The sequence below is a fragment of the Patagioenas fasciata genome, chromosome 1, assembly GCF_037038585.1.
Source record: "Patagioenas fasciata isolate bPatFas1 chromosome 1, bPatFas1.hap1, whole genome shotgun sequence".
Classification (NCBI taxonomy): Eukaryota; Metazoa; Chordata; class Aves; order Columbiformes; family Columbidae; genus Patagioenas; species Patagioenas fasciata.
This window is the reverse complement of record NC_092520.1, coordinates 463,161-471,863: the sequence shown is the minus strand read 5'-3', so window position 1 is coordinate 471,863 and position 8,703 is coordinate 463,161. Positions and strand designations below refer to the sequence as shown.

At 56.9% G+C, this 8,703-nt stretch overlaps 1 protein-coding gene and 2 non-coding genes across 3 annotated transcripts; all 3 read left to right on the top strand.

The window, feature by feature from the left end:
- Window positions 1–4,793: 4,793 nt before the first annotated feature.
- On the top strand, window positions 4,794–8,368 carry RPS11 (ribosomal protein S11). The gene is made up of 5 exons (XM_065834974.2): window positions 4,794–4,871; window positions 5,118–5,249; window positions 6,715–6,790; window positions 7,397–7,526; window positions 8,195–8,368. The coding sequence occupies exons 1-5, from the start codon at window positions 4,857–4,859 to the stop codon at window positions 8,316–8,318; spliced, it is 477 nt and encodes a 158-aa protein (XP_065691046.1). The 5' UTR covers window positions 4,794–4,856; the 3' UTR covers window positions 8,319–8,368.
- On the top strand, window positions 6,846–6,934 carry LOC136097400 (small nucleolar RNA SNORD35). The gene has a single exon (XR_010650789.1). It is a non-coding gene; the product is annotated as a small nucleolar RNA SNORD35 (small nucleolar RNA).
- Window positions 7,645–7,735, top strand: LOC136097401 (small nucleolar RNA SNORD35). Its single transcript, XR_010650790.1, has one exon. It is a non-coding gene; the product is annotated as a small nucleolar RNA SNORD35 (small nucleolar RNA).
- Window positions 8,369–8,703: the final 335 nt, after the last annotated feature.

Below are 8,703 nucleotides of genomic sequence, written 5' to 3'. Positions count from 1 at the left end.
TGGGAACCGGTGATGGTTGGGAACTGGTGGTGGTTGGGAGCTGGTGGTGGTTGGGAGCTGGTGGTGGTTGGGTGCTGGTGGTGGTTGAGAACCGGTGATGGTTGGGAGCTGGTGATGGTTGGGAACTGGTGGTGGCTGGGTGCTGGTGGTGGCTGGGCTGGCACAGGCCAGTTCCGCGGCAGCCGCATGCTGGCTGCAGGAGTGTGGACGGCATTGCTTATGCACGACAGCCTGACCACCAAAACGGGCACTGGCGTGAAAATTAATATCAATTAGTGTATTAGCAACACTGCTCTGACAAACATTGCAGTCCCAATCCTGGCTGTGGCTGCAAGATGGATCTGTATCTCAGAGGAAAGCGCATCGCCTGGTGATCATAGAATGGTTTGTGTTGAAGGGGCCTTCCCAGCTCCCCAGTCCCCCCTGCCACAAGCAGGGACATCCTCACAGCTCAGGGTGCTCAGAGCCCCGTCCAGCCTGGCCTGGGATGTCTCCAGGGATGGTTCAGCCACCACCTCTCTGCCCAACCTGGGCCAGGCTCTCAGGACAACAATTTCTTCCTCATTTCCAGCCTCAATCTCCCTCCTTTAGTTTAACCCATCACCCCTTGTCCTGTCACAACAGGCCCTGCTCTAAAGTCTGTCCCCATCTTTCTCATGGGCCCCTTTTCAGTCCGGAAAGGCCGCACTAAGGTCTCCCGGAGCTTCTCTTCTCCAGCTGAACACCCCAGCTCTCTCACCTGTCCCCAGCAGAGCTGTTCCAGCCTCGGGTCATTCCTGGGGCTCCCCTGGTCCCTCTCCAGCAGGTCTGTTCCATGGTTGTGAATGGAAAACGTCTGGAGCGAGGACAAGATCAGGCACAGTGAATATGAACATGGATTTTCTGGCCGATGACAAAAGGGATCACGCAACGCCCAGGCTGGGATGGATGCGGCAGGGTTGGGAAGGTGCCGTGAAAAGCAAACCCCACCAACAGCAGGGCAGCTTGAGGAAACATCTTGTGCTGTTGGGTGGACACCAGCCCATTGCTCAGAGATGCTTCGCGCTACTGTGTCCCCCGCACATGGCTCACGGTCCGAGGCTGCTGCTGCCACCAACGCCGGCGGGAAGGGACAGACTGGAGGGGCCAAGCGAGGGGAAGCAGACGTGAAATGAGCAGGAGGTGGAGAAAGCAGGAGGATGCTCAAGCATTTACTGGGCCAGGCTCTTCTGGGTGACAACCAGTGACAGGACAAGGGGCAATGGGTGCAAACTGGAACACAGAGGGTTCCACCTAAATTTGAGAAGCAACTTGTTGGGGGTGAGGGTGTCAGAGCCTGGCCCAGGCTGCCCAGGGAGGTTGTGGAGTCTCCTTCTCTGCAGACATTCAAACCCGCCTGGACCCCTTCCTGTGGAACCTCAGCTGGGTGTTCCTGCTCCATGGGGGGATTGCACTGGATGAGCTTTCCAGGGCCCTTCAACCCCTGGCACTCTGGGACTCTGTGATAATCTCTCGCCGTAACCCGACACTGCTGGTTGTACAACAAGAGCACAGTTTTCTGGTTTCTTCCTGTATAATTTTGAAATAATTCAGCACTTTCCCTGCAGCTCCAGAAGAAACATCCTGGCGGGTCGGCACCGTTTTCTGGGCTCAGCCTCTGAGGCTGCTGAAGGCTCCTTGAATTTCCTCTGGAACGCAATAGGGATTTGGCACATGTCCTCACGACGAAGGCTCCGCGGTATCCGACGCAGCCAGACAGCGCTCGGAGGAAACCCCCTCCCTGCGGACAGCGTCCGTGCTTCACCGCTGCGGTTTGTTCCCCCCACACACGCTGTTCTCCAGCGTTTCGTGCTGAGGCCGCAGGCAGAACTGTCTATTTGGCCCCAGAGAGGCTGCTGCGGGATCGGGGGATGTGTTGCGGTGGGACCGGGGGCACCAGCGACTCCTCAGCCCCCGCCTGGACGGCGCCCTGCGATGAAGAGCCTTTCTTGGCTTTGCGGCGCCCCCCGCGACGCGTGTGCTCCCGCAGGGCCGCGGCGCCGTGCTCTGCCCACAGTCAACCAGGGGTTAACCAGGGGCTCCCGCTCCAGCCGCTGTCTGAATTCCCTTTTGCTTTGCCCATCAGGACGAAGCTCGGGGGTCCAACGCCCCCCGTGGCCCCTCATTCCGCTCCCCAACCACCAGACCCTTCCCCGGCAGCGGCTTCAGCTGAGCAGCCACCAGCTGCCCACAGGCTCTGCCCACCTCAAGAATGCTGCTCTCATTCTTTATTCCCCTGCTCGTGAGAATCCCTGACAAGCTAAAGGCCGCCGATGACTCAGTTTCATTTTTAGTGTCAAGGAGATGAGCAAAGAAACGGTTTCTTCTTTATTTATTCATGAGCGTACGGATAACTTGGAGAAGAATGGCGATTTCCAAAATAACCTAGTTGTGTGTCTCCATCCCGTGTTGCTTCTCCTGAGAGTTTGAAAGGACTTTGAAGACAACGAATATAAAAATCCTTGAGCTCTTCCTACCGACTACCTACCCGCTCCCCCATTTCTGCGCTGGAATCACCCCCACGGTGTGCTCCGGCATCCACGGGGCGCTCCAGCACCCACGGGGCGCTCCAGCACCCACGCTGCGCTCCAGCACCCACGCTGCGCTCCAGCACCATCGCACCAGCCAACACTTCACGGACAGACTTGGCTTCCAGCTGCAGAACTTTCAGCCCCTGGCGAGGAGGACGATGACTACGAGAGAACACAACGCCTTCCAGCACAAGAGCTCTAAAAAGCCCTTAATTCTCCCTTAAATCCCCAACGAATTGATTAATGTTGTGACAGGCAGCAAACAAGGCACCGTATGCTGCCGGTTCGATGTGTGTCCGTCTGCCTGGCGGTGACGTTGGATGGCACTGCTGCCTGTACGTAAGCCGGAGCGAAGATGAACGCACCGCCTCTCCTGAGGCACCCGCTGCACGTGACGCGCTCGTCAGGACGCCGAAGTCGCCAAAACCTCCCACTTGGGCCCAGCCCCGGTGACATCGCCAGCGGGCGCTGAAAAGGCCTCGAAGGAACACAAAGCCTTGTCCAGGTGCGCAGGGAGCACGCGGAGGGTGCTGCGTTCTCTGGAGGTCACGCAGCGCCGGCATGGCCAGAAGTCCTGTCAGCGTCCCCACAGCTGGGGCACGCAGGAACACCCGGCTCAGCAAAGCCCGGCTCAGCAAAGCCCGGCTATGAAAAACCTGGCTCAGGAAAAAACGGCTCAGGAAAACCTGCTGCAAGGAAACCCGGCTCAGAAAAACCCGGCTCAAGAAAACCCGGCTCAGGAAAGTCCAACTTCGAAAAACCTGGCTCAGCAAAACCCAGCTCAGGAAAGCCCAACTATGAAAACCCGGCTCAGGAAAGCCCTACTATGAAAAACCCAACTCAGGAAAACTCGGCTCAGGAAAGCCCAACTATGAAAAACCCGGCTCAGGAAAGCCCAACTATGAAAAACCCGGCTCAGGAAAGCCCGGCTCTGGAAAGCCCTACTATGAAAAACCCGGCTCAGGAAAACCCGGCTCAGGAAAACCCAACTATGAAAAACCCGGCTCAGGAAAACTCGGCTCAGGAAAGGCCAACTATGAAAAACCTGGCTCAGGAAAACCCGGTTCAGGGAAGCCCAACTATGAAAAACCCAGCTCAGGAAAACCAGGTTCAGGAAAGCCCAACTATGAAAAACCTGGCTATGAAAAACCCGGCTCAGGAAAACCCAGCTCAGGAAAGCCCAACTATGAAAAACCCGGCTCAGGAAAACCCGGTTCAGGAAAGCCCAACTATGAAAAACCTGGCTCAGGAAAACCCGGTTCAGGAAAGCCCAACTATGAAAAACCCGGCTCAGGAAAACCCGGCTCAGGAAAGCCCAACTATGAAAAACCCGGCTCAGGAAAACCCGGCTCAAGAAAGCCCAACTATGAAAAACCCGGCTCAGGAAAGCCCAACTATGAAAAACCCGGCTCAGGAAAACCCGGTTCAGGAAAGCCCAACTATGAAAAACCTGGCTATGAAAAAACCGGCTCAGGAAAGCCCAACTACGAAAAACTCGGCTCAGGAAAACCCGGCTCAGGAAAGCCCAACTATGAAAAACCTGGCTCAGGAAAACCCGGCTATGAAAAACCTGGCTCAGGAAAACCCGGCTATGAAAAACCTGGCTCAGGAAAGCCCGGCTCGAGAAAACCCAGATCTGGAAAACCCAGCTCAGGAAAAGCCAGCCCAGCCAGGGCTGCTCTCCAGATCCCCCACCCTGAAGAAGTCCCTGTTCTCCTGGGCAGGAGATCCCACCCATCACCTCCCGAGCCCTTCGCCTGGACGATAAACACGGGGAACACCACCTGGGGCTGCCCAAACATTTTGGGGTCACAGAATCACAGCATGGGCTGGGTTGGAAAAGCCCTCAGAGATCATCCAGCCCAGCCGTTGGTCCAACTCCAGTCCATTACCAGATCATGGCACTAAGCGCCATGTCCAACCTCAGCTTAAAATCCTCCATGGCCCATGAGTCCAGCACCTCCCTGGGCAGCCATTCCAATGCTGACCACTCTCCAGCCTCAATTTCCCCTGGCAGAGTCGAAACCCCTGCCCCCTTGTCCTATTGCTGACTGCCTGGGAGAAGAGCCCAATCCCCCCTGGCTAGAACTGCCCTTCAGGTGGTTCTAGAGAGAGCTGAGCTCTGTGATTAATAAAACGCCACAATTAATCCCCAACCAAAGCTCCAAGGCCCGCCCGCCATCTTCTCCCTCCCCTCATCTTCCCCCTCCCCTCAGCGGAAGTGACGCGCCGCCGCCGAAGCCCCGCCCCCTGGGATAAGCGGCGCGGCGGGCGGGCTGCGCTTCCTTTTCCGCCAGGCGGTTCAAGATGGCGGACACGCAGGTGGGAGCTGCGCGGGGTTTAGGCCGCGACCACGGGGATGCCACCAAAAAACCGCCCTCGCCGGGCCGGGCCGAGTCCCCCAGGTCCCCCATCGCCGATGGGGGACCTGGGGGACTCGGCCCGGCCCGGCGAGGGCGGCGACGAGCGACCTGTGGCGCGGCGGCGTGGTTGGGGGGGGGGTGCGGCTTTATGTGAGGTACCGAGTCCCCCGCTTTCTGATAATATTCCCTTCTCTCCTCTCTACAGACAGAGCGCGCCTACCAGAAGCAGCCCACCATCTTCCAGAATAAGAAGCGGGTGCTGCTGGGGGAGGGCGGCAAGGAGAAGCTGCCCCGTTACTATAGGAATATTGGGCTGGGCTTCAAGACTCCCAAGGAGGTAAGAGGTTGATAGCAGGGGGTGGGTTGGAGGGACCTTCCCAAGCTTTTACCGCCCTAAGAGCAACAATTTCTCCCTCATGTCCAGCCTGGATCTCCCTCCTTTAGTTTAAACCATCACCCTTTGTCCTAACACAACAGGCCCTGCTGAAAACTCCGTCCCCATCTTATGGGCCCCTTTTAAGCATAGAAAAAGGCCCATAATTCTGTGGGTCTTCAGCCCGAGATGTTTTTGTTGGTGCACACAGATCAAGAGGATTCTGAGCCCCTTTTAAGTGCAGAAAGACCATAATAATTTCCACTCCTAGCTGTGTGTCCTCTGAGCTTTGGTGCTGTTTGTCCGTCTGGATGCTGACAATCGCAGAATGTCCTGAGGCCGTTTCCTCTGCTCCTGGCGCTTTGTGAGGAACGTTTAACGTTGTTTTTTACAAAACTGGGGACCTGGCGCCTGCTCCCAGTGGGGGAAGGACCGAGGGACATCAGACTACGAATCCTTAATGGAAAACACAGTCTGTTTGAACTGATCCCAGAGTACAAACTGATACCTGTATTTAAAAATTACATCTAGGGGGAAGATCAGCCAAAGAGCCAGGAACCCGTAGTTTCAATAAATCAATAAGGGGAGAGAGTTATTGGAATGAGACAGGTAAACTGAGGCAGGTCGGGTGTCTGTGAGCCCTGCAGTGCCCCAAACTGACCCCAGGATTCAAGTCACAGAATCACAGAATATATAAAATGAAATATAAACAGTAGCGCATGTGGAGTGAGAACTGAAAAAGGAACTTAACAGGGCAAAGTAGTGTAAAGAAGGGGTTTAGGCATATCTCATTTACTGGATATACAAAGCACAGGAGGCTAATAACGGCTTGGAAAGGAATAGGGAAAAATAATTGTTATGGCATTTTATTAATCCAGCGTTTACTCATGAGTAGTAGAACAAGGGAGGATAATTTCCTTTCAGTGTGAGATCTGAAGGGCTGTAAAGCGCTGGAGCAACTGCACTCAACTCAGTTGTTGATTCTTTGCCTGGAGAGCAGCGAGAGGAATCCTCAGAAGGGCATTATTTATTGATCTATAGACCTGGGGTTGTAGTGCGTCTGCCACAACCTGTGCGTGCAGGGAGCTGTGGACACAACAGGGTTCTGCTGGGAATCTGCCCCTACACTGAGGGGCCCAAATCTCGCCCCAGGATTCGAGTCATAGAATCACAGGGTGTCCTGAGCTGGAGGGACCCACAGATCACGGAGTCCAACTGCTGTCCCTGCAGTGACACCCCACAGGTCACCCCGTGTGTCTGAGGACGCTGTCCAGTCTCTTCTTGAACACTGTCAGGTTGGGCCGTGATACCTCCCTGGGAGCCTGTTCAGTGCCCAGCACCTCTGGGGAAGAACCTTTGCCTCATGTCCCACTGACTTCCCCGGCACATCTGCCCTTCCCTCGGGTTCTGATGTGGTTTCTCTCTGCAGGCGATCGAGGGCACGTACATCGACAAGAAATGTCCCTTCACCGGTAACGTCTCCATCCGGGGCCGGATCCTCTCGGGTGAGTTGTGGGGTGACAGTAAAGCCGTGAGCCCGCGCCGCGCTGGTCCTGCAGCCGCAGATGATGGTTTGTCTCACGATGGTCTGCCGAGCCCGCGGTGGGGGCTCTGACGACACTGCCACACGGCTTCGCTGATGCCCGGTGGCAGGACCAGCGGCTGGCAGCGCTCCTTCCAGATGTGCTGGGCGGGTGCAGATGTTGACGCGATACAGCGGCAGATAGAGCAGGGAGCGTTGGTTCTAGGGAAGGGGGCACCGTGTGCTTAGAAACCTTCAAAAAATGGGAAAAATAATTTGTTTGGTAGTAGAAACTGGAGTTTTGTAGCCTGGCAGTAATAGAGCTCATGCACCTGGTAGCACAGGGTCCCACAGTGTCCCTCAGGGTGTGCTGGGGCTGATTTTGGGGGCGAAAAAGGAGAAATTAGTAGAACAGAAGGTGCTGCTGCCCTGACACGTCAGGTGCCACTTGTCCCTGCCAGTCCTCTTGGGTCGCTCCCTCCAGTCCCTGTTCTCTGTGAGTTACACCCCAAATCTCCCACCTGCTTTGCCGCTGCTCAGCGTGTGTTTCCTCGTCCTCATCGCTGTCGTGTCCCCGCTTTGTCCCCAGGCGTGGTGACCAAGATGAAGATGCAGCGCACCATCGTCATCCGCCGCGACTACCTGCACTACATCCGCAAGTACAACCGCTTCGAGAAGCGCCACAAGAACATGTCCGTGCACCTCTCCCCCTGCTTCAGGTGTGTACCCCGCGGTGGCGGGGGGACGGTGCTCCGAGTGCCCCGTACGTGTGCTTGTATCGATATTTCACGCTGCTGAGCTCGGCTTTAGCGCAGAAGCCGCTGCCCCGGCCCGTCGCGGTGGTGATGTCCAGTCTCACGATGGTCTGCAGAGCCCTGACTGCGCGGGGGCTGCTGACAGCGCCAACGGCACCTGCTGAACCGCGGCGGGGTCCACACAGCAGGACAGGGCTGGAGAAACGGTACCAAATGGGTGTTTCTGAGTAAACGCTGAGGCGGAAGGCAGCAGGTTCGAGGGGCGGCAGGTTTTTGTTCCCTAAGCTGGTTTTTGCAGTGCATCCTGGCAGAAAAGCCAAGACTAGCACCGCAGCCCAGCTGATGTGGGTTGAGAAGCGCTTTGAGCCGGCGTGTGACTGGAACGGGCGCTCCCGGTTCCCTTTGCGCTCAGCTCGTCCCGCTCACAAAGCTGCTGCTGAGCCTCAGGTCCGAGCTCAGCGTGGGCAATGGACCCCACGGCACGTTCGCCATCGCAGCTCTGAAAGTCAGACCTCGTGTGACATTTGCACACGCGAGGTCCCTCTCGGTGGCACCGAGCGACGCGAGCGGCTGCGCCGCAGCGCACACGGCTGTGGACGCAGAGACGCTGCAGCGTGGGGGTGTCGTTGCAGGGACGTGCAGATCGGCGACATCGTCACCGTGGGAGAGTGCCGGCCCCTCAGCAAGACCGTCCGCTTCAACGTGCTCAAGGTCACCAAGGCCGCGGGCACCAAGAAGCAGTTCCAGAAGTTCTAAAAGCGGCCAACAGAAGATCAGCAGGACGAATAAAACTTTTGTAAAAAGGCGCCCGCTGTGTGTAGCGCGCAGTAAACGCAGCGTGCGGGCGCATCGCGGGGCGGGGAGGGCGGGAGCAGCGCAGCCCTGGAGGAAAACGTGACATTTACACGCACCCCGACCTGATCCTCCAGGTTTTCTGTTCAGAAACGAGGAGTTTGGGTGCGGACCGCGAAAACATGTGCTCAGGTCCTGTTGATGGAGCCCTTCTAATGTGTGGGAGCTGGGGCACAGTAGAATCGCAGGAGGGGACATGCTCTGACGGCTTTTGGTCACTTTCTGCAGTTTGGGGGGTTCCCAGCGCAGCACCGAGTCTGGCTCAGTGTCTCGCCCTCCCAGCGGCTGA